This window comes from Chiroxiphia lanceolata, chromosome Z (genome assembly GCF_009829145.1).
Source record: "Chiroxiphia lanceolata isolate bChiLan1 chromosome Z, bChiLan1.pri, whole genome shotgun sequence".
NCBI lineage: Eukaryota > Metazoa > Chordata > Aves > Passeriformes > Pipridae > Chiroxiphia > Chiroxiphia lanceolata.
Genome location: NC_045671.1, coordinates 12,602,616 through 12,628,213, shown reverse-complemented (window position 1 = coordinate 12,628,213; position 25,598 = coordinate 12,602,616). Strand labels below are relative to the sequence as shown.

General features: G+C 40.1%; 1 protein-coding gene across 2 annotated transcripts; it reads right to left on the bottom strand.

Annotated features, from left to right (window-relative positions):
* Positions 1-1,825: 1,825 nt before the first annotated feature.
* On the bottom strand, positions 1,826-7,103 carry MRPS30 (mitochondrial ribosomal protein S30). 2 transcript variants are annotated; one of them, XM_032676500.1, is made up of 6 exons: positions 6,701-7,100; positions 6,392-6,646; positions 6,000-6,145; positions 4,826-4,928; positions 3,360-3,536; positions 1,826-2,133 (listed from the first exon to the last, which is right to left on the bottom strand). In XM_032676500.1, the coding sequence occupies exons 1-6, from the start codon at positions 7,083-7,085 to the stop codon at positions 1,865-1,867; spliced, it is 1,335 nt and encodes a 444-aa protein (XP_032532391.1). In that variant the 5' UTR covers positions 7,086-7,100; the 3' UTR covers positions 1,826-1,864. The 2 variants fall into 2 exon arrangements, with proteins under 2 accessions (XP_032532391.1, XP_032532390.1); XM_032676499.1 differs by having other exon boundaries at positions 6,392-7,103.
* Positions 7,104-25,598: the final 18,495 nt, after the last annotated feature.

The following is a 25,598-nucleotide window of genomic DNA, read 5'->3' as shown; positions in this document are numbered from 1 at the left end:
TACAGCAGGAGGTGGGTTATTGCTCTTTCTGAAGACTAAGCAGGCCAGTATTTCAACATCAGTTATATATGACTCAGTATGGTCTCTTTAAAAACAAACTACTTGACTCTTTACAAGAACACTGGAAAATTCCAAGGTCAGTTGCAGTGGATGAAACTACGTCAAATCCTAGGCATGTTCAATTATCTCAGAACCAGATACACTTCACTGATAAGTAAACATTCCTAAACAGTCCTTGTATCTTAGCAGGGCCTGTTATAATAGGTCAAGGAGTAAGGTTTTAAATCAGAAGGTGGTCGATTTAGGCTAGATATATGGAAGATTTTTTGCAAAAAATTAGGGTAGTAAAAAAAGGTTGCTCAGAGAAGGTGGTTGCCCCATTCCTGGAAACATTCAAGGTCAGGATAGACAGGGCTCTGAGCAACCTGATCTAATTGAAAATATTTCAGCTGATTGCAGGCTTGGACTAAACGACCTTCAGTGGTCCCTTCCAACCCAAACTACTCTATATTTCTATGATGTTGTAGCTTACGAATCAGAGATCCTTGCTGTGGTTGGGGCTCAGCTGTGGTCTACTAAAAACACCCATAAAACATCCAAGTATCAGCAATGAAAACATCAGGATATCTACAGATGAAATCAAAGACTAAAGGGAAAACTGTACACTCCAAATGCATCTGAGAGTGTTCTGTGTGATTCTGGAGGTGACAACGTAAAAATGTGTATGCAGGTTTACAACACAATCTTTGGAAACAACTTTCATCATAACTCCTGCTCCATGTCTAGAAATTTCCTTTACTACACAATTAAATTGCTAACCATTTTTAAGAAACACTTTTTATTCTGAACTCACTTTCTCTTTAGAATGTATAAGCATTTAACTTCTCTCAGGCACAAAATTAGAAATTTATCATCTGTGACGAATATCAAGACAGCAGTTTCCTAGTGATACTATCAGATGGTCATATAAATTCACACTTTGCTGTGACAGTTCAATATAAACCTGAGGATCTGCTAAAAGTACTCATGTGTAGAGCAACAGGCTTTTAACAGTAAATAAAAGACATGCAGGTACTCTGGACATTTATTTGTCAGTGTATAGTAGTATACATTAAAAAGAAATAAGGCCCAAATAACATAAAATATGTTGTGGTAGGGGAAAACAGTTTTCCCCCTGAAGTTATAAAATGGTAAAACCCCAGGGGGTGGTGACCCTTGCGGTTTGAGCCAATGAGCGTTTCTGCAAAATATAAACATATCACAAGCAGACTGGAAAAGAAAGTAGTGGTAGCTGTTGTTGAAGAAGTAGCCATGTTGTGAAAGCCACGAGCTGAGGGGCAGGAGCCCCGCTGGAGGGCTACAGGGATTTGGAACAGTGCTAAACTGGGCCAGGTTCTGTAGCTGAGAGCTGAAGTTTTCTCCACCGTGAGCAGCAGAAGTGGCGGCAAAAACAACACTGGCCGGAGAAAGTGGCAGAGAGTCAAGAGATATTTTGGAAGGGAGAAGAGACTCGATCCATTGTAAATACTGTTTTGTCATGATAGAAATAGTTAAGACTGTATATAATGTATTGTAGTATTTATTTTGTACAGTCATTGTAATATATTCCCTTCCCCCCCATATTGAGTCTCGTGTGTTTGTCTGGAAAACCCATCTCACACTGGGTTGAGATGTGGGAGGGGGGCTTGGACTAGAGAAGTGGATTTTAGAGTTCTCAAACCATGACACCCAAATAACATAAAATATGTATATAGTGTTTGCTAGAAAAATACCTGACTAAAAATAAGGTATATTCTAGCTCATACTTCATGGAGTTACAATGAAGTTCAGGCACATACAAAGCAACACTTTATTGATTAATGATTTACAACTCTTTTGGTCTATTTAGTAGAAAACGAACCAAATGAAGCAGAACTTCATCATTAAAATCTTTCACATTACCATTTTCCACGACATCATACAATGGCTTACTCTCTGTACCCCAACAGATATTCTTTCGAGGGTTATTTTTCATAGTTTCTGCAGTTAGTGCTAAAGTATTTAGCTGGTAACAAAAGAAAGCAAAGTATTTTCCATCAGTCACTACTGCTTGTGATACAAAAGGACGAGTCACATCTGCTTCACTCCAGAATCCTACAAAATAAACAAATACAACTAGTTATACAGGGCTTGAAATTTCTATCGGCACACATATCTAAACCCCAGTCCTGAAATACAGAAAAATATTGGGAATTGCAGCAGCTGCTTAGTAGGGAAAAAGTCCTGTTTGCTTTTTTCATATAGACTAAACAAAACACAACTAGCAATAAAGGGTATGTCCAAGATGTGTACACAGTTCCCTACCACCAACTGATAAAAAACACTTGCTGATCAGCCAAGTGACTTCTCCCAATCAGTTAAGCAACTAATGCATCCAAAGTCCTGCAAATGAGCTGAGGGAAAATGTCTTTCAACTATTCCATGCTGCTCAAGGGCATGAACATTTGTTTCATGATAGAAGCATGCACATGTATCCATGAACATAACTTACTAGAGTGACCAACCAACACCAAGAACACTGTGTCAGTATTAATGCTTCAAACAACCTCCAGTAAGCATTATTAGTATTTTTTAAATATTTATCTATTTATCCATGCATTACATTTATGCACTAGAACAGTAATATTCTTAAAAAATACTTGTATCATGTGGGATGAACAATGTTAGAAACTGTTACGGAAAAAAAAAAAGTCACAGATTTGAATCATGCTGCCCTTTTAACTCGTGATGTATTTACAGTAGCAACCAGCTCTGAAGCCAAGATTTACTTGACTTCAACATTTTAGGTCCACAAAGGTAAGTCAAGCTTTCTAAGACACTGTCACATAAAAAATTTGATGCAGAGCCAGAAATATACATCATAGTCAAAGGATTTTCTTTCGTGTGCTGTTTCTAAAGTAAAACTACAAACCATCAGGTATCTTACAGTAACACTAGACAGTCATTATATTTACAAGAATAAGCAAAAGACTGATCTGATCTATCCAAACTGCTTGATACCTACCACATTTCCCAGTAACTACGGTGGAAAGAGCAAGTGAAAGAAGAATTGAGGTTTTTGCAAAGGCTTAGCATTATATATGAAAAAATATTTTTCTCTGTAATTAATTCCCCCTGAAACAAAGTACTCAAAGACAAAGTTTTAACTCTCTTTTGTAAGGTTTGCTTCATTTATTAGTTCAATTAAATCTGTAAAGACCTACTTAAAAGATGGTCTTCAGAAGCAAAATCATGAGAAAAAGGGGGTGGTGAGAAAAGGTTAAAGAACTTTACAGCAGGCATTCATAACCAGGAAGAATTTGTAAAGTTGACTGTCTCACCTTGATACATTGCTTGGGCTGCTGTCCATGCGAAGAGACTGGCAATACCATTTGATCGATAAACAACTTCAATCTGATCCTCAAGACGAGCCTTTATGAGCCTCTCCCGCTTCAGTCTATCGGGAATAAGATGAAATTGGGTATGTCCGTAACAGCATGGATCTGCCACCTTCGATCCTGTGTTCCCCAAAATGAAAAAAATCAGAAAGAGAGAGAATGCTTTTATTATGCACACAAATACATCTTCCGTATCAGATTCTAAATGTAACGTTTGAACCTCTACTGTAGATCTGTGTAAATGTTGAGATTCTGGGTGAGACTGGAGGAGCTGCCCAATTCCAAAAGGTAAGAGTTCACATACTAAAATGTCTCTGAAGAGATATATCAAAATTCAAAGGTAGTTTTCTGTTAATTTTCTATTCAGCTCAATTCTTTCAAGAAAATCTGGACACACAATACCATGTGCAGGAGGATGCTACTCCCCACTGCCTAACTGATATGAAATCTCAATAGAGATTTATATACTGCATATATTTATAGAGTATACCTACATCTCCTCGGATGGTAAGATCAATGGAGAGATAGACAACAGGTTACCAAAGGCATATAGTGCTTTCAGAAAACCCCATAAAAGAGTATGGCGTAATAAACACTTGAAGAAAAGTACAAAGATCAGTGTTTACAGAGCCATTGTGCTGTCTACTCTCTCATATGGATCCGAATCATGGGTCATCTACCGCCACCACCTGCGTCTCCTAGAACACTTCCATCAACGCTGTCTCCGTACAATCCTTAACATCCGCTGGTCAGACTATGTGACCAATACGTCTGTTCTAGAACAAGCAGCAGTCACAAGTATTGAGGCCATGTTGCTGAGAACACAGCTGCGATGGGCAGGGTACGTCTCAAGGATGAAGGACCACCGCCTCCCTAAGATCTTGCTCTATGGTGAACTTGCCACTGGCTGCCGCAAGAGAGGAGCCCCAAAGAGAAGATACAGGGACTCCCTGAAACAACATCTCAGCCTTGGCCATACTGATCAACATAACTGGTCTACTCTGGCCTCCAATCAGGAGGCCTGGAGACACACCATCTATAACACTGCTGATGCCTTTGAGAACACACGCAGGATCACTCTTGAGGAGAAAAGGCAACGCAGAAAGAATTGTGCCTTGCAGAATATACCACCTAAGGAGTCTTTCTGCTGTGCCTTTTGCAATCGGATATGTCTATCTCGTAATGGTCTTATTAGCCACCAGCATGCTTGTAACAAATGTGGATAGAGCCTTTCCCAAATCTTCGTTTGTGAAGCCCAGCCATGATGACAGCTACATATAAAAATCACAACTTTTTTCAGTTGGTGGGAAAAGAAGAATTTAGGTGGGTTTTGTTTGGGTATTGGTTTTAGTTGTTGGATTTTTTTTACAAAAAAAAATTGTTAACATTTCATGATTAGAAGCTCTTACCTATATATACCTTATTTTCGTACTGCTTTTTGAACAACGGTAGTTTGGATGGTTTGTGATTAATAACAGGAACATCTCCCAGATTTGAATCCAGGGGTACAACCTTGAAGGCAGCAGAAGAAAGAAAAACCATGATGTAAGTCACGTTTCTGACATCAAGCTTTACATATTACAGCACTTTCTGGTCAGACAACAGAAAGTGCAAATCCTGCTTACATACACCATATGGATAACCTCAACTGAAATTCATTTCTTGCAACAGAACCTTTTGTCTTGTGATGGGTGCTAGCACAGTCATCCTATAATGAAGTCTTATTTTTCTGCAACATATGAAATCAATGTGAGAAATGATGCTACCAAAGTTGCCAATTGATAGTATCTTCAAAACCAGAATCTGCTTCTGTAGAAAAACAGCTATAACATTTCTAGCAGTAGCCAATAAACTAACTTGAACTGGCAGAGTGAGTTTACAGATTCGGTGTTCTGCATTGTACATTTTTAATTGCCCAGACAGTTCTTCCAAAATGCCAAGTTTTGTAGCATCTGACAGTGCTAACTTAAGCAAATTGTACAACTAAGTTATTAATAAAGGTTCTGCGTTTACAGAAAGTGCAGTAGTTTTTTGCTTCTGGTGTAAACAGAACAACCAGACCCACACTGCCTACACAACTATCATTGTATGAACCTGCAAGAAAAACACTAGTATATTGAAACAAAATATACTTCCAGGAAACTGAGCATTGAAGAAAATAACTGTTAATCAGTACCAAGAGGCAACAGAGCTCACATTCAGATTATAAGTGCTCTCTCTTACTCCATTCTGTTCTTCACCATTCCTAACGTACTATTCTTCTCCACTGAAAAGAGAACATTTCACAACACACTCCTTATTTATGCCTCCACTTCCAAGCATAAAATGTTAAAAACTGAATTTAATTAAATGAATCAATGTGCAATTTAAAGTGTAAAGAGGATCAACTTAGAGTTCAGGAGACTGTCTCAATATCTACAAAGCAATTACCACAGGGTAGTAAGGGAGCTAAGACTTGCAAAACACACTAACGTGCCACATGTCTGAAAAACCAGTTATTCCACACAATACCTGCTGCATGGTTTCAGTGGCTGCCTGAAACAAAAATGAATGTTATTAATTTGCTGTTGGAAACATGCCCACCTGGGGAAGCTGCTTTGGCACACGGATCTGGAGGTGTGGCTTATCGTCTATCTGGAATCGCACAGGATCAACTCTACCCTTCCGATGTCCATGAGCAACAACTTCCTCACCATGATGCCAGTAATAGTTAACTTCGGGCTTTAGATCTGAAACAGAAAAGAAGAATACAGAAAAATGGTGATTGCCCCTGGGCATTTGAAACTCTCCCAATTCTTCTTTTGCTGCAGCCAAACACAACATCCCTAATCCAAACAGAATGATGGAGACAAATTACTAGTGATGGCCTGAACATCCGATCTGAACAGCTAAGCCAGCGACACTGCTGCCGGCTGGGACTAAACCCACTGCCCTAAGGCTCCCACGTCCCCTTCTCTGTCAGCCCCACTCCGCACCGAGGGAGGAGGTCGCCAGCAGCGGATTGTGGCCGGACAGGAACGCGGCGAGGGTGGAAACGAGCTGCGTGAGGAAGGGACCGGGCGTGTGCTCCTGGTCACGGTACAGGAACGGCCGCTTTTTGTTCTGATAGAAGCTCTCCTGCAGGAGGGCGTCGCAGGCCAGGGAGCGCAGCTCGCCCATATCCAGGGGTGGGAGCGCTCCCGCCGCGGGCTCCGGGCTTGTCGTAGTCCCCGAGGTTGTCGCAGCCCCCGAGGTTGTCGCAGCCCCCGAGGTTGTCGCAGCCCCCGGGCTTGTCGCACTCTCCGGTGCTCCCGCTCCCGGGCCTCCGCCGGCCTTGGGCGCCGCTTCCGCCGCCACCGCTCCTGGGGGCATGCCCGGCACGAAGACAGTGTTGGTGAAGCTGCGGTACCAGCGGTCGGCGTTGAGAGCGAAGGTTTGCGGGTACACCATGTACTTGGGCCGCTGCAACTTCTCGTACAGCCGCAGTTTCTCCTCCACCGTGGCCGCAGCGTGCACTCGCTGCTTGAAGTTCTCCCGGCGCCGCTGCTGGGCCGCCTTGCTCTTGGCCGTGATGGACGCCACCACGGGCGGGTAGAGCGGGCCGGAGGCTAGCGAGGGGCTGGTGGACTCGGCCTGCGAGAACCAGCGGCGGCCGGGCCGCAGCAGCCGCCGCGCCCCCAGCGCCGCCATCTTCGGAGCTGCGGGACAGGGAGGGGCGGAGCGGGGAAATCGCGACACCTGATTGTCCGCTGGGAATCACGTGATAGCCATTCATCCAATGGGCGAGCGGCTCCTCCTCTGGCGGTACCGCCGGGGCAGGAAGAGACGGGGCCTTTGGTGTCACGTGACTTGTGGTTCCCATTCCCGACGCTGCACGGCACGGCGGGGCACATGCGCATGCGCAAAAAAGGAATCTGTGCCGTCACTGCACCGGAACTACAACTCCCAGGATGCACAGCCAGGACGACCCGGAAGTGCCGTGTGGGGCCGTTATACCGGCCGGAGAGCCAGAGAGTCAGTTCGGAGTTTGGAAAAGACCTTTTGGGATCATCGAGTCGAAGCTGTGACCGCACACCAGCTTGTCAAGGAGACCGTGGCACTCAGTGCCGCGTCCGTTCTTTTATTAGGCACTCCCAGGGACAGTGACGCCCCATCCTCTCTGGGCAGTCCATTTTAATGTCCAGTCACTCTTTCATTGAAGAAATTCTTCCTACTGCCCAACCTAAACCGCCCCTAGCACAGCTTAAGGCTATATCCTATTGTTCTCTTACCCACTGTGAAATCTCGGAGGAGCCTTTACCTGCTTCCACTCGAGAGACGAACACTTTGGACCCAGTTTTCCAAGGGTCTGGATCTCGAGGAGCTGGTTCCAGCTGCAAGGAAGGGCCCTCTGTACAGGACAGTGGGTGCCCACAGCACTGAGTGTAAACTGAAATGACCGATTGTCAGAATCGTCTGAGCCGACAGAGTCTGGCTTTAATAAAGGAGTTCAACCCTGCTAAATATGATCTGTTACAACCTTTGTTTGTGAAACGAAATAAACTAAAATTGGCATACTGATACTGCAAGAGTGCCACAGTAACTGCATGTTCATCTTCGAGACACTTCAATAGCTAAGTAGTTCTCTTTGGTGGACAGATGAATTTCACTATTTATTCTTAAAACTTCCTTCATTTTTTTTTTAAACTTGATGATTTGCAGCATTCTTGGGAGATTGGTTAGGTTTTTTTCCTGTGTTTCCATGAAACATGACTAGGAATGGAAGTTATGAGTGGAATTGGGACAGGAGTTACATTACATGCATCCCGGATAATCTGCCTTCTTTCCTTAACTTCATTTTAGCTTTCTGCTGAATTGCTGATCCCTTCTTCAGTGGTGGAATTTTTGGAAGTTGGAGGAAATTTTGGAATACATGACAAAGATGTAAACACAGAGTTTGGATTGAGATTTTCAAAGAATATAGAATATAAAACCATCATCTTCTTTAAGAGGAAGAAAAATAGAAATTATTGTTAATGCATAGCTAAAGAAAAGCTACCCTTTAGCTTAAGATTTACAAAGTATGTTATAAAAGACAGATTTAAATGTTAAATTGCAACTCAGTTAAGTATCGAGTATTTAAAATTTTGATGTTTTAATTTTGAAACTAGCCTCTCTTTACTAGATGGGTAAAGGGAGAAGGCCTTAGATCAGATGATTGACTGTTTAGGAAGCAACCACCCTCCTTTTCTTAATTCCACATACTGCAGTCTCCAAGTGCATATGCATGTGCCTGTTTTTCTCTTGACTGATAAAGGACACTGACCAGATGTGGCAAAGGAAAAGATACTGAATCTCTTCCCTTGTGATCACGGCCAGCCATGTCAAACTTACAGAAGCTGTTAGGGAAAGTCACCATGTACTGTTCTTGGGCACTTTGCGCCTCCTCTTTCAAAATTTGTCTCCTTTTCCAATTATAAATATTCTTCTCATTTCATACTTAAGTGTATTCATGGTCAATTTATACCCACTTGTCATTGTGCCAACGTTGTCCTTTAGTTTAATTAGCTTTTTGTTCTCTTTGATGTTGGCCTTTTAAAATATTGATGGAGACCAGTCGTATCACCTCTCAGTCCTCATTGACGGAGGCTCTTCTCACACAGGCAGATCTCCATTACCCTAATCATCTTAACAGCCCTTTCTTGCATTCCCTCCAGTTTTGCAGTTCTCTCAGGGATATGTGACCGTATGGAACCCATTAATTCCTACAAGGGACTGTATTACCTACGCCAGGATTACTAACATTTTGCCGCTGCTAAAAACCTTTCTCATCATGTTGTCAAATCAGAATTGCCTGCCTTGCTGCGATACGATACTGTGAGCAACTTTTGTACGGGATATTTTAAACCTTCAAGAAGTTCAAGACAAAAACTGAATATAACTGATGAACTAAGTGACTGTTTAAAAGACCATTTTAATTTTCTCTTCTTTGTTCAAGGGCTGATACCAACTATAACATTGGGTAAGAGATGTCAGGAACCAGTGCTATGCTTTAACCTACACTTAGAATCTCTGATTTACTGATGTTCTGATCACGGTTTAATTTTATTTGCTTGGTGTACCTTGTAGTATCATTCATCCTGAGGTAGGAGCTGCAAGGGCTTGGATAAAATGTCCCAATAGACAGCCTGGGTAAAGGTACTGGGGTGCTTTGCTGCCAGCTCTGTCATAAGCTTTTGATTGAAGTATATTATGCAGCCATAGGTCACTTGGTTCAAAAAAGTAAAATGACAATTAAGAAAGGATCTATTGTCCTTCTCTACTGACTTAACGTGCAGTATCCAAATTATCCTAAACCTACAAACCCAGAGCATCTTTGTGATGGTTAAATGAACGCTTAAAGAGAGCCTGGATTAGAAAGCTTATCCTGCCTAAATTGTTCAGTACAGCTGCTAAGGCAGATGTCATAGCCTAACATCTCTAAAACTGAAACTAGAAAAAAGCCCTGTATCTCAGTTCCAATGTGAAGGTCATTGGTTTGAAGCCAAAAAGTAGTTCAGAAACTAGTGCAGCTCACCTTCTTGAATCTACTCTGTAGGAAGCGATGATATACACATTCTTTTTCTAAAACTTAGAAATGAGACAGAGTACACTCAATGTACTCATTTAGAGATGAGATTTCATAGATGTTAATTACTGGGCAAGCTTGGTATCTCCTGTATGCAAGTGTAGAAGCTGCTTAAGTGCACATACTTCTTCGGTAATCTTCACCAGAAGTGCAGGTACAATCCAAATGGATCACAGGAATCGCATAATAGAGGTGTATCTTATCCAAGACCTAGCAGGAGATGTAAGGTCTGAGTCTGCTTTACTTGGCTGTGGTGGGGTTGCTCTGTGTCCCATGGGAGTCATTGCCAGATCTGCAACCACTGAGAAAAGGTTCAGTCCTTCCACCTGCTAAGCCGTTTGTTCCATACCTGTGCTATGGTGCTGGTAGCATGCACCTTTTCAGAGACCTACATCTTATTTTAGAAGGTAAGGAAAGGAGTTAACAGTGAGACTGAAGCTCTTCAAATTAGGAAGCTTCAGAAGGTAGCCACAGGCTAGACATGAATTTTCTTGAGTAACAAAAGATACTGTAGTTTGATTCTAAAGCAGTGATCCTAGAATCATAGAATCAGCCAGGTTGGAAAGGACCTCTGAGATGGGAGACCCTCAGCACATCTGAGGACATGCTGAGGATTGATGATGTCCTGCTCTAGTTCTCTTAGAAAGTTAGTCCAAAGGTAAGCCAAAAAACATGTTAGAAGTCAGTGCAGGAAAGTTCATAGTCAAAAGAGTCTCTTGAGTCTAACCTATGATAAACAAGGTTACTAATCAATACCAGGTGTTCCTCTTGTAATCGTATGTCAAGACCTTGGAGGAAGAGTGAACCTGCACCTGTATAATAAATAAAGTGATTCTTCATCTGATAATGTCAGTTAAGTTGTAGACAGGACTGGCACTCTGAAGCTCTTAGAAGTACGTGCTGAGTGTCTTGTACTCTTTAATGGTACCAGGCAGACACATATCTTTTTACCAAATGAGTTTTATTTTAGAAGTTCTCCAGCTTAGTTAACCAGTATGTCTCAATCTGGGGACAGGTGTTGGACAAGGCATATCCTTACTTTTTGGTGCTCATCTTGGAGGATGAGAATCAGATGTCAAAAAACCAGGAATATCTCCAGGTTTAACCAGTTAAGGTTAAATTCTCTGCCTAGCCATTTATTTTGCTTGTGACTCAGGGCTAAGTCCACAAAAGAACTTCTGTGGGGTCTCTGCTTCACGCTCTCAAGCCTAAAGGTTTGACTAGTGGGGAACACATCTTTTTGTTGCCAACGTTAATGGACTAACCAAAAATGTACAGCATATTTCAAAACTGAAAAGAATAGATTTCTCCAGGAGATCTTTTCACCAGCTTTCTTTAGAAGGCATTTTAAAGTTTAAAAGTTCATTATTTTTCAGAGAAAATATGATACTGAATATTCCAGCTTAGGTAACATCAGTGGGACTGCATGCTCCATGTAAAACTCCACATACTGCAGCAGGCACAATCTTAACAATCTGAGAAAATGTTCATTATTTTACAACTTATATCTTTGGCTTATTTTAAAAGATATTATATGCTACAACAACAGCTACCGGATGATAACATAATGCAGCTCATAGCATAGATACATGCCATAGGGAAAAGCCATTATTGTCTTTACTAAGTGAAATATGTGAATAAAGACATCTTTCTTATACAATTTTCAAATATTTTATAGGAATATAAAATGCATTATTTGACACACTGAAGTATGCCATTATGTATCCTTCAAAATTAAAGTACTACTAGAACTGCATAGCATTCAAAACAGCATCAGTTAGAATTAAGTTTGCATTATGTTTCAACTGCTATTTTCATGTAGTTTCTCAAACAAATTCCTTTTGGACTAAAATGGCCTAATGTTCTTCTATAGATCAAAGATCTTACCACACACATCACCACTCCCCATTTCCCATTTAAAGGAAAATCAAAGCACGTTTGTTACAGGACTATGGAAATGGCAGGGCTGGGGGACAGGGCTGTGTTTCTACCTAAAGCTTTGTTTTAATTAGGAAAACAAGTTAAAAGAATTAGCTTCAAAGTTGGACCACTTTCTAGTTCTTATGTGAGAGTTAAGAGTCCAGATGAATTTAATGAAAGCTCCTTGTCTTAAGGCAAGGAGACTTCCAACTGGGAATACAAAAGGTGCACAGGCACTTTCTGCCCTCTGTGGCTCTACATACCATTACTGAAGGGCAGTTGACAATGGTGATATTTAAGACCACTCTGACTTCATAAGGCCATGTAGATAAAAGCTTATCTTGAAGACATGCTTAGTCAAAGCTTAGTTTCACTGGGTATCAAGCCCATTAGCTAAAACAAAACCAAAAAACCAGTAGAAATCCTTTGGGAAAACTAGACTTCTTAGTCAGTTTTATATAGTATTTCAGTGCTATTGTAGCAATTACAAAAGAATATCTCACATATTCCCTGTGCATTTTGGGGAACATCTAAGTAGTGGGCATCCCATATGGACTGTTTCAGGCTATTGCATACAGTTTTCCCAAGGTCTGTTTTGTATGTACATAAAATCCATCTAATTTCAACCCCTACTCTTCGAGATAATTTAGTGCTAAACAAAAAATCTTTATTGTGAAATTAATAAGAAGGAATTTCTGAAAGAAACAAATTATTTGACAGGAGGAAATAATATACTGTAATTTTGGAAGGTGGGTTGAGCTACTTGAATGCCAATGTGATAGCTTAGTGATAATTCAACATTTGCAGTAAGAGGGTTTGTCATTTGCACAGTTACAATATTCAGCTGGTGAAAGATGTGTGCTTTTATGATAAAACTTGTGGAGCCAGCCATAGGGTTCAAAAGATCATGCAAAGAGAAGATTGATGAGTAGATTTGGTTCAGTATGATAACGAAGGACTGGGTGTAGACCACGAGTGTTACAGAATAAAGCTGTATTTATGTACATAAATATTATTATAGTATGGTATTACTGAGGTGGCAAGCGTGCGTTTGTTCTTGAAAGGTGTTATGAAGGTGGAATTTGAAGAACTGTGGGAACGGCTTTACTGAAGTCCAGGTGGACAACATCCACAGACTTTACTGTATCCACTAAGTGGGTCACCCTGTCATGGAGGAGATCACGTTGGTAAAGCAGGACCTGCCTTTCCTAAACCCATCTGGCAGGGCCTGATCCCCTGGTTTTACTTCACGCACTGTGTAATTGCAGACAAGATGATCTGTTCCCTAATCTTGCCTGGCACTGAGATCAGACTAACAGGCCTGTTTTTCACTGGATCCTCCTTCCAGTCCTTCTTGTGGATGGGCATCACATTGGCCAACCCTCACTCATCTGGGACCTCCCTGATTAATCAGGACTGCTGGTAAATCATGAAGAGTGGCTTGGTGAGCTCTTCTGCTAGCTCTGTCAGTAGCCTCAGGTGGATCCCATCCAACACCATAGACTTGTGAGTGTCTAGGTGGCTCAGCAGGTCACTAACTACTTCCTTCTGGATTATGGGAGATTTATTCTGCACCCCGTTCCTGTCTACCAGTTTAGGGGTCTGAGAACTCTGAGGATAACTGGTCCTTCTGTTAAAGATTGTAGCAAAAAAAGACATTAAGTACCTCTGCCTTTTCCTCATCCTTCACGACAGTGTTTCTCTCTGCATCTAATAAAGGTTGGAGATTCTCCTTGGCCCTCTTTTTGTTATTAATTTATTTGTAAAAACATTTTTTTGTTATCTTTTACTGTGGTGGTGAGATGGACTTCTAGCTGGGCTTTCACCTTTCTAATTTTCTCTCTGCATGACCTAACAACATCCTTGTACTCTTCCTGAGTTTCCTGCCCTTTCTTCCAAGGGTCATAAACCCTCTTTTACTTTTTTCCCCTGAGTCCTAGTCAAAGCTCTCTGTTCAGCCTGGCCAGTCCTCTTCCCCACTGCCAGCTAAGAGCTGAGAAGAGCGTCTCACTCATACATCTCACATCAGAATAACAGGTTACACATGTACTAGTACAGCATCTGGCATGGACAGCATATCTACATACTGTGAACCTGGTTTAGCTCCCAAAGCAAGAGGCCCATACAACTCATTGGAAATGTTCCCTGCCCATGCCTAGCAGCTACCTAGGAGAGTCCAGATCAGGGGCTGGTCTGGCAGGTCAGTAATTCAAATATTTGAGCTCGAACAATAAAAACAAGCCCTGGAGGAGGTGAGTTTTCTGTTATAGATAATACTTTGGTTTCTCTACATACCCATATCTTTCGTCTTTCATTGTCCAAATTTCTCTTTAAGACACATTTCTATCAGTTCTTTCAGTGACTGAGCAGATTAGACTATATTATATTCACTAATGTGAGAGAAGCACATTTTAGTATTACTCATCTTACCTAACTTCAATTGTCCCAGTTAGACAATCTAACTAACAAGCCAGAGAGCGAAAAGCACCTAAAGGGTGATTTGTTCCATCCTTTCTTAACAATTTTTTTTTTTCAATGAGGATTACATCACTCCCTGGAGGGAGCTAAGTCCCTACTGAAACAGAGGCCGTCTTTCTGAGGAAAGTAACTCTTGAACTTAAGTCATGGATTTAGAGAGAAAACTGTAAGTTGTTATCGCAGTATTTGCAGTGTTTTATGATACAGCTTTATTTGCAGACTGCAGAATCACTTCTTTATGACTTTTGTTTTGAAGTATAACAACAAAAGGGGCAATTATGTTTGAAAAATTAAGAGGCAGCCACTATTTGATGAAAAGCCAATACTGCTTAATGTATTAGAACTTTCAGAAAGAGAATGAATTAAGTCTGTAAAATAACCTGTCGCTGTACTACAAACATGCTTCGAGATATAATGTGAAGGGCTGTGAGAAGAGCAATACCACTAGATGTCACCATCCTTCCACCCAAAATTCATCAGCAACCGACCTCATAAAAAGTCATGATTTGCCAGCTCTGTTGCTTTATATTGCAATCAAAAGTTATGTGATATCATTTGTTTCTGATGGCATTGTATTTAGATAGTTCTAAAATCCTAATTCTCAGGTGAAAACCCGGTTTTGGGGTTGAGGCTAGCCCAGATTCATGAATGTAAGAGGAAACACTGATGGTTAAGTTCACCCAATAATGCTACTGCAGCTCAGTCCAGCTGGCAGTGCATTGTTGGAGAGTATGAAGTCAAGATCCTATTCCCATCTCTTCTACTGATGTACTGTATGACTTTGGCAAGCCATTTCACCTTAGCTTTTCTGTTTTCAGTTTACTATAAACACTAGTTTCCTCCGTGCAGGAACTAAGCCCAGAAATCTTGTTTGTTGGAACATCTTTATCTTAATTCAGTGACAGGTATTGCACAAATGGTCTGAAAAAAATAGTCATATAGATCCAGCTGAGAAAAGTGCTGGAGGGAGATATCCACTCCCTAATCTAGGCTTACTTATTATCCCCCATACTGAGCAATCACTGAAACTTCCCTGGAGCTGGGATTAGAGGACTTGTTGGATGTACTTAGTACAGGACATCTGCAGTCATCAGTTCCTGCTCCCTCTCATATTATTCAATTAATAACATTGCATTCTGGTTTAAGTTTATAATATCATATTGGATAGAGATAGGAGCTGAATTTAATTCATCTCCTGGATAGGCCAGTCATCTTTTATCTGCTCTGATCCAGGGTGGAGTTTCCTACCTATTTTTTTTTCACACTGTCTTTCACAGAAATACAGTTAAGTGGAACTTTATAAAAATGCCTCATTGACAGGATCTCTATTTTCTCATGGATAGATCCACTCATTTGGAGCTTAAGGGGAAATACTCATCTTTAACAGGACAAGGGAGCAAATGGAACCTTCCCTGCATTTGAATTTTTTCCTGTCTTATTCTGTGAGGTGCTTTTATGCTTCAAAGACAAATGCACAGAATAACGGCACAATATCCACAACAGAAAAGACCATAGCTAAGGTAAAATTAAGTACATATATTCCAACCACAGAACCAACTAAATATATTCAAAATCGATCTACTAAGCTCTCATTTTCCCGCTGGCAGTCCCCTCTGACTCCTGCAGTAATCCTCTCCTTGAGCTGAGCTCCTATATTATCAAGTATGAGAAGGTAAGACCCCAAACATGAAAGGCTCCTTTCACATTATGATGGGAACACCATATTTTGGATTTGAAGAAGAAAAGGATTTTTTCAGCCAAATGGCCTGTTCCATTACCACTGCAGGATGAATTACTAGAAAGACAAAAAGTGACTGATGAGGAAAAGTACAAAGGTTACTATAAAAAGAACATAAACTGTCAGCCCTAAAAGGGATAGTGATTATATTTAATTACATATTTAAATGTTGAACAGCTTGACTTAGATATGCTTGTGTCTATCAGTATATGTTACCAATGAAAAGCTGTGCCAAACACTTTTCTTCATCCTGTCAGCACACTAGGTGACAACACAAAATAGTAATCCACACTGTTTCCCACAGGCTGTTCAGTTTGGAATGAGGCACAAGATGGAAGACAATGCACAGAGTGCAGAAAAAGCAGCAATAAACCTGAATAAGATTTCACATACTTTAGTTTAAAATAGGCGCCATGTAAGTGCAATGCCAACCCATCATGCATAATTTTCTTGCAAACAGACAGGTCGAGTGTTTTATACTCTGAAATGAACAAAACAATAATTTTTATATTCCAGTATTAGATTTTAAATGTGTTTGTAAAACTATAACAACAGGGATACTTTCAAAATAGAGGAACTCCGTAGTTTTTTGTGACAAAGTTCATGAACATACAAATAGGAGGTTTTAGATGAGAATGAAGGATGCAGATTGACATTTTATGAGTTTTTTTCAAGAAATCATAAACTTTGAGCTCCTAAAACCATCATCTAAGATGTTCAATAGGCAGCCCTAGGGCTAACCAAAGAAACATTAACTGTTTTTACTTTTTGCAGTTTTAAAGTTTACTTATGTTGTATTTTATGTAGTCATTTGAAGGAGAGCTTCGGTAAAATAAATCTCATCAATTTATTAGTATCTACACCTAAGCAGGTATTTACATTAGCTAAATTGTTCAGGCTACCTGTATAATCCAAGGATATTTGGTAAACAGAGTCAGTGCAGTCTAGAAGGCAATTTCTCTCTCTTTGGAGTAGACACCTACTGAGTAAGCTCTCAGCTGTTCTCTGAAATGGGAAATTGTGTGTCCAGCCACCATAGCAGACATGGTAGACATCAGAGTTGAATCCATCCCTGATCACTTACACAGATAGTATCATTTCCTCAATAATATATCAGGGTTGGACAAAGCTGGCTAAAGGTACTTCAGCAGTGTAGGCAAACTCAACCAATTCTGTGACATGAATAAGGCTATTTTTTCTGACACAGAAATGAGGCAGTACTTCGCTTTCTGGAGGAAATGCTCTGGTCCTATGGCATAACCTCCTTTGCATGCCCCTGCCCCTCTCACAGCCATCCCAGCAGCAGCTGGCTTACTTTGGGGTTGTGATTTATCTACAGCAAGAATATGGATGGGTTATTGTTCCTGCAGCAAGTGTGCAACTCTGGGCCTTTATAGTGCTGAGGTACAGCCCAAACCTATAGGAAGCAGTGAAAGGTCTGCATTTTCATTCAGAATATTCTGAAGTAGATTTGTGCATCATTCAGTTTTCTGAAAAGACTGTTTTCAGTAGTTAGTTACTAACTAATAGCAAGTATTTAGATAAAACAGATTGCAGCTACCAAAAATGAAGGGAGAACTAAAAAAGCAACTTCGTTTTCTGTCTGGATTTTGAGACATTGGAGTCACTCACAACACATTTTTTTAATGGTTCTCCACAATTATATGAGACAGAAACTTCCTGTAAAACACTTATTTTTCCTCAAAAGAAAAAAATTAATATTTTCATGCCAGTCCAGAATGGGAATGAGTTTCAACAAATCAAAATTTCCTATTGGAAAATGTATCTCTTTTCCCCTAAATTTAGGCCTTTACGAGAATGACACCTGAAATGTTGTGATCTCTAATATACTTCCTTATGCCTTCACTGTGCCTTTCTTTGCGTTTAGCAATTTGCACTTTATCTCTTTCATTTTTCCAGTTTTCTTCTTCTCAGATGTTAAATTAAACACTGAGCCTGATTTACTTTTTTCATTCTCACATTTCTTTCATAAAAATAAGATGCTTTTAAAATCCTGCTTCTGTCACACATGGCCTGTTATATATCAACAAATTGTATTTTTGTTTGATTCCAGAAAAAGTGGAGTCAGCAGTTGGAACCAGACAATGTCCTTCATTTTTCTGTTTTTATTTGACAGCATGGTGTACAGGGTAGAATATTTATAGCATTTATTGTTCTTATATTTCTCTTCCACACTAAAGTATCTCCATTTCAAATTAACTGTTTGGTTTAGGGCTTTAATCTAAAAAAATACATATTCTCTTGTGATTACTTTAGTTCTACTCTAATTTTACTTTCTATTCCTTAACAAAATCTAACTCTGTCCTCCAAGATGTATCTTTCTCTAGATTTCAGAAAACCTTTAAAAATTTAGTTCCAAAAATGCTTTTGAAAAGCCCGGCTTCCCTCAGTTTTACTTTCTGAGTGTCTAAGCTCCCAGTTTTCCAATTCAAACAGAAGGAAATACAGCTCTAGTCAGGGTGGACAGAAAGCCTGGTCTTCCTCACTACTTTGAGCGTGTCTAAACTTATCCTTTGACATAGGTATCTTACTTTTCGGCACAAAGTCAGTAGATAGTGTTAAAATACCGGCAGTAACCTGTACCTGGAGTTACTTCTTACAGCAGGGAGGGCAGAGTTATGGTAGGACACATACACTGAGATTTGTAAAGTCAAAGGCTTTGTATTTCATAGAATCACAGAATCATTTAGGTTGGAAAAGATCTCTAAGATCAGCAAGTCCAACTGTTAACCCAGCACTGCCAAATGCACCACTAAATCATGTCCCCAAGAGCCACATCTACATACCTTTTCTCTTCTTCCAGGGATGGTGATTCCACCACTTCCCTGAGGAGCCTGGTCAAATACTTGACAACCCTTTTTCCTAATATCCATTGTTAGCCTCCAGTGGTGCAAATCTCCCATCTCATCGTTCCTCTGGTCCTGTCTGCTTGTTATCAGGAAGAAGAGGCCAACCCTCACCTCATTAAAACATAGGTTTGGGTAATTATAGAGAACAATAAGGACTCTTCACAGTCTCTTTTTTCTCCAGGCTAAACAATCCCAGCTTGTTTAGCTGAAAATGAACGTTACCCACCTTTGCAACCAACATTAACCCAGTTCTTGCCTACTACAACATTTTAACAAGGCTCTTCTGCCTGTACAGCTGACTCTTTCCTTTTTTCTAATTTCACTGCCTCCTCTTCATCTGGAAGTGGAGCAAGCCATATGAAGTGGAGCTGCATGACGCACCAGGTGTGCTCTCCAAGCAGCAGTCTATTCCGACATCATCACCTGCCAGAGAAGGTCTGTAGATTCCGAGTCTTTCTGTCCCTGTGTCCTGAGCAAGCATGGTCATTCTGGGGACCTCAGCCTGTAAAGAATTCAAGTATTTAATATTCATGTTAATGCGCACATGCTTAAAGTTAGGTAGTTTACAGAATCAGGATCTAATTCTGGCAAAGAACTATGTTTTGGCAGTATAAGTTCTTCCTCCCAAAGAGCTGTATAAAGTCTCTCTGCAGGCCCAGATTCTAAAATACTAGGGCTGATACCGTCCCTGGAATTACACTGTTAAGCTTCCAAAAACACTTCTGCAAAGAAAACAGACTGTAAGCCAAACAGATGATTTTGATTATTAAGAATATGTTCCTAAAAGTAAAGTTATAGAGACTCTTAAAAAGTGCTACAGTGTTCTTAACTACAAAAACAAAATGTGAAATAAAGATAACACCCACATAAGGTTACAAATTACCTGACAAGTTTTTCAAAAGAAAATAGAGAAATGCTGGGGGGCAGTACCCATAATTATGTTTTACCTTCACCATCTACATTATGGAAACATTTTTGGAGATTGAATTACGTGAGACAGTCAAATCACCCTAATTTAGAAATAAGCATGAGATTAAACAAGCTTTCTGTAAAAGCCTGTTAAAAGAATAGCCTTCATTTCTTCTGTTCTCATCCCCTTTTGTTGTCTCTGCTTCACATTCTCAGCACCTTCCAGATGTGCATTCATGTCTGTGTGTGCAAGTTTTCATTGTTACAAGGGCTGCTCTTTGCGAGGCACTAGTTTTTATGAATAAAGGAGTGAAGAGTTCATGTGCCAGCCCATCATCTCCCTCCTTGTAATAAAATTAGTATAAAAAACATGGCACTTCAAAAGCACCTAAATTGGGATTGTGTTTATATGGTCTTTCAGATTTCAGGTTGTTTTGCGGGGAGAATGGGAACAGAGCTCCATTTAGTTGCAACTATTTGTCTTACATTTCACTGAAAACTTGCAGAAGGCTCTGAGAACTGAAGGGCAATAAAAAAAAAAAAGACATAAAAATAACAAGAATAATGAGAAAATCACAGGCTTTCACAATTCTTTCTCCTTAATTTCTTCCCTTGCTCCAGGATGTTTTCCTTTTTTGATTAGCTTGTTTTTCCTTGTGTTTACCTCAGAGATGTACACAACCACATTAGTGCTGCCATGCCGTCTCTTTGCTGCTGCCAGTCCCCTCCCACCTTCCAACATGAACTCTCATGGTTTGCCGATAGCAGCCTCTTTTCTCCTTCTCCCTCTTTCTTCCAATAATTCTCAAGTTTTATGGGGGAAAAAAAGCTTTTTAGTGCTTCATTTTGTTTTCCCCTATGCATTCTAATAATAACTAATCAATTGAGCCCCTAGGGAAACTGTCATATTTCCTAGTTTTTCTGATTCTTGTATGGCAGTAGAGTATAAATATCTGTGATTTAAAAGGCTGTTCAAGAGAGCTATGGACATGATCAGAAAATGGACAGGTAAGTTCACACACTGAGACATCAAGAAAGTTGAGCTTCTACCTGAATTGATGCGTGAAGGGTCACAGTTTGGGGTTAGCATGACCCAGTTCTGCATCACTTACGTGCTGGAGCACCACTACACTGACAAATGCAGACAAGCCTTCTATCAATACCCCAAAACTGGAAATACTGGAGACATTTGCACAAGCTAGCATAAGCGATTTCCAAATACGGTCTGCAAATGTCAGTCCAACACTTCACCTGAACTAATGTTCTTGTCCAATGGCTTACTATCTTGGATGCCTCAGCGCACTAACACATCTGGACTCCATCTGGATCCAGTTGCCTGTTTTCACAGGAGTCTAGATTTGGCACAGCTGTGTGGCCAGAGACCTCAAATCTCTGCTAGATAAGACCTGTTTTCCCTTGAGACTGAGCCCTAAATCCATTTGTCTTCTGAGCAGAAATATCCATAGGTGTTGGGGGAAAGAAAGGTGTGCAAGAGACTTTTCCCCTTGGAGAGGTAAGGGAAGAGACAAGCAAAGAGCAACAGCCTGTGAAGAAAGCCTCAGTGGCAGACAGGAATTGTCTGCTAGCTGCTGATGCTGCTTGTTGTCATTCAGAAAAATACAAGCATAATATTTGAAATTACGGCAAGCCCTTGATTTTGAAAAAGAAAATTAACTCTGACTTTTGCACACTCACACAGAAAAAACTGTAGTTTATGTTTAATTATTGGGTTTTGGTGTGGGTTTTTTTGTTTGTTTCCAAGGGAACAGAACATATAGTGATTGAAAGCACATGTTGCTAAATTAATGTCCTGGAGAAATCCCAAGTGGCTTAATGTCATGCAGCCTAATTTAATTTGCATTAATAGTACAGTTTGCCAAAAAGCGTTGCTGGTAGTGTGAGATTTGGGGGGTGTGTGCTACTGCAAAAAGTAAAGGGATATTGTATTAATGTTTTATTGTACTTTGTCTGCTGACTCGCAAAATATATCCAGGGTCCAGATCCATGGAATTATTTATGTGCTTAAATGCCACTGTCACATTGAGACAGGGTCTATCTTGCTATATGCGGAGGTGTCTGTGTTTTGAATAATGTTAGAGAAGTGTAACAGAGACATTTTAGATGTTTGTTACAATGAATTAATCCTAGATATGCTGCAGATTCTAATGGTGTTTCCTATACTTCCAGCAGTCTAAAATATGAAACTGGTGTTCTCTCTAAAACCAGAATGAAGTAAGAGTTTCCATTGCACAGCATGATAACAACAGCATAGCCTCCAAAGGTTAGAGATTAATAGAAAAGTCATGTGTTAAAATTAGGATCAGGAGGGAAGCTGTTAAGATCACCCTTAATGTGCTGTGATGGTGACAGGGGAACCTCTAACCTCAGTGACACATAAAAATACCTGCACAGCTCAGAAGCTTTAAGATTCACAACTGCTGCTTGTAGAAGTAAACAGAACTTGTGATATCTGGTGACTTCTTCTTCAGAGTATGAGGACAAGAATAAATACATAGTTCAAGCAAATAGGCAAAAGTCAAGAAACAAATAATATTCAATAAGCAATGTCCATCAGGTAAAACAAGAAACCATAAGGGCACTGATACGAGGAGGAAGAACAAGGAAAAAAAAGCCTGTTACCTTGCAGAGGGTCAGAATTATCAGAGAGAATTTGATAAAGAGGACCATAACATTTAATAATTTTTGCACTAGTTTTCATTACCAAATGATGTTTTCACAATTAATGACATCAACAGAGAAAAATTCTCAGCTATAAATGGGAATAGACCATGTTAAATACGTTATCAGGAATTCTTAAATTTCATTTGTCATTGTGAAGAGCCACCAAACACAACTTAGCAGTCATTAGTAGTTATCTGTAAATAAATTGAAGTGAATGTATGAATAGAAGGGAAATATAGTACTGCTCTTTAAAAGATGGGAAAACAACATGTGGAATTACAGGTTTTCTGCTTCAATTAAATTCCTAGAAAAATACTGGAGCAAATAAAAAAGCTATTCATGGTCATCTACATGAAAACAAAGACTAATAATCTATATGGGTTTATCAAGAGCAAAAAGCCAGGAGTGTGACACGAAGGAAAATAGATGTTATACACTTGTACTTCATCTGAGTTTCTTTAGAATCACAGATGACTTAGATGATGATATATGCAAAACAATCCTTTTCAATAGAGACAAGTCTGAAGCTTTGCATACAAACTGTAATAATTCATTACCTGAATAGAGGACAGGCAACAACAGACTAGGAAGCAGTTCTGCAAAAAAAAGTATTGGAGGAGAGAGGGATTGACAGAGGATTCATCCATGTTACAGTACTGTGTGCAGTTTCTAAACTCCCAGCATGAATGTATTTTTGAGCAATGCAGAAATAGATTGGCTGTGGTGATGGTGGAGTTTTTGTCAGTCCTTGAAAACAGAGCAGACAGATTTCTGTCATGAACACCTATACCTGTTTACCATACTGAGAAGTGCAAAGGAAAGGCAACTGTAAAGACCACATTCATGGGCCACAAATGTGTCTGGGAGAAGGAACATTGCTACTAAATAAAAAAAAAATAAAAAAAAAAAAGAAGAAAAATTGACCTGTGATATTTAATATATTGCTTGAATGAAAGCTAGATATTGTGTGATGCTCTAACTGGCCTTTGCCAGTCTGTGGCCAACCTGTTGCTGGGCCTGTGCAGGCTACTAATGCAGGTTCTACTCAGATATTATTGAATCCTGTACTCCCTGAGATGGGTGTCCTCATGCAGAAGCCTATGCTAGGAAAGAAAAGAACAAGGTCTCCCCTACATGTGGCCATGCTCAGAGCAATGCACGCTGTGGTGACAACATGAAAGGGGACGTGGCAGTAATTTGTGCTCCTCTGTTACTGTCTTCTGGCACAGAGTGCAAGAAATTATCTCCTCCTTACATTAAAAAAGCATGTTCATTGTTATGAAATATTTCTTTGTGACTCAGATCATAAATGTTAAACGTTCTTTTGTATTTCTTTCCAGCTCAGTGTTTTTCTTGGGACTAAATTCATTATTTTATTTTATTACTGGGGAGATACATGCAGTCTCCTGCGCAGTTGCAGGATACAGATCCAAAATGGATCAAAGACAAACATTTTGATCACTTGAAAATAGAATATTCTTTTAAAGCAGATTACAAGTAATTATGACATGTGGCACATGCATTGGAATTTTGCTGGCACAGGTCTCCATAAAAGCTCCATTAAAAAGCAAAACTAGAATTCAGCCTCTACACTTTTTAATATAATGGTTCTTAGCTTCTGCTGGACCTGTTTTATTATATTCCATAAAGGATTTTGCAAGCATGGCACAAATCAAAGGCAATATCTATCCCTTGAAAACAGTCACAAGTCAAAATGAATTCAGTTTACTGGGAAGTAGACCACAGTTGGAAGTTACAGCTTTAGTTCATTACATCACTCAAGTTAAAGGCAGACATCCATTATGAAATGAATAGAATTTGTGGTCATCATGCATTAGACACTTAGTCTGCAGTTTTAACAATTCATCAGGTATGCTGCTGCTAGACTTGGATTTATCAGGTCACAAACCTTGTGGCATTCTGTCCTGAAGTAACTTCTAAAGCTTGCCTCCCTCAGAGAAAGCTCTAGTGGCACAATTGTAGTAGTGTTAATGCATTTTTGGTGTAAGATTGTACCTCACATCAGTGCATCCAATTCAGTCTTCCTATGTATTTCTTAGCATGATTAGTAGTTTCTATAGCTTAATGCCTTAGAACTTGTGTTTTGTTATTATGCCTAACGGATTGGTGTTTATGATGCCACAGCTGTGTGGTAGATGAGTTTGCAAAAATATTCGGTTCATTAGTTTGACCCTAACTCCAGTAGTGAAGATCTCTGATTTCAGCTTAAAAAATGCCTGTTTGTATGTCAAGTAATATAAAATCTGTTGCATTTCAGTTCACACAAGGAATATTACCACCAGCAGCTATGGGTTAGACAACTTGTTCTTGAGACTCCTCTTAACTGGGCACTGAACTTAAACTCTTTGCCTTGCTTTTGCAGAAAACTACATGTCTCCCACGATTAGTGAGGGATCTCAGGGAGACTTATTCATATAGCTGGCTAAACTACATGCCTCAAGTGGGTGTGAATCCCTCCAACTTTCTAATTGAGAAGGCCTGAAGCTGGAGGAAGGGACCCATTCATTTTTTTCCATAAATTTCTATGTCTATCCTTTTGGCATTGTAAAGAAGGTTAAGGCTATTTCCTTCTGTAAGTCACTGGCTTGGAAAGTCAGACACTTAAATGAGCTGTCTTTTGATTCATCCCATGATGATTTAGACGCACAGTATTCCTCTCCGAACCTCTCTGAACCGAACCTCTCTGAACCAAACCTCTCTGAACCGAACCTCTCCGAACCTCTCCAAACCTCTCCAAACCTCACCGAACCTCTCCTCTCCGAACCTCTCCTCTCCGAACCTCTCTGAACCTCCCCTCCCCTCCCCTCCCTTCCCCTTCCCATTGTCTCTGAATCCAAATGTTTTTTTCCCATTTGCCGGAATATACTCATGAGGAGCCCAAAGCAGTGCTCTTATTAGGATTATTAACTTCCATTTCAGGAACTTAGCGACAACATTCCTTCCACCCCCTCACTATGCTCTCTGTCCAGTTAGCTCCA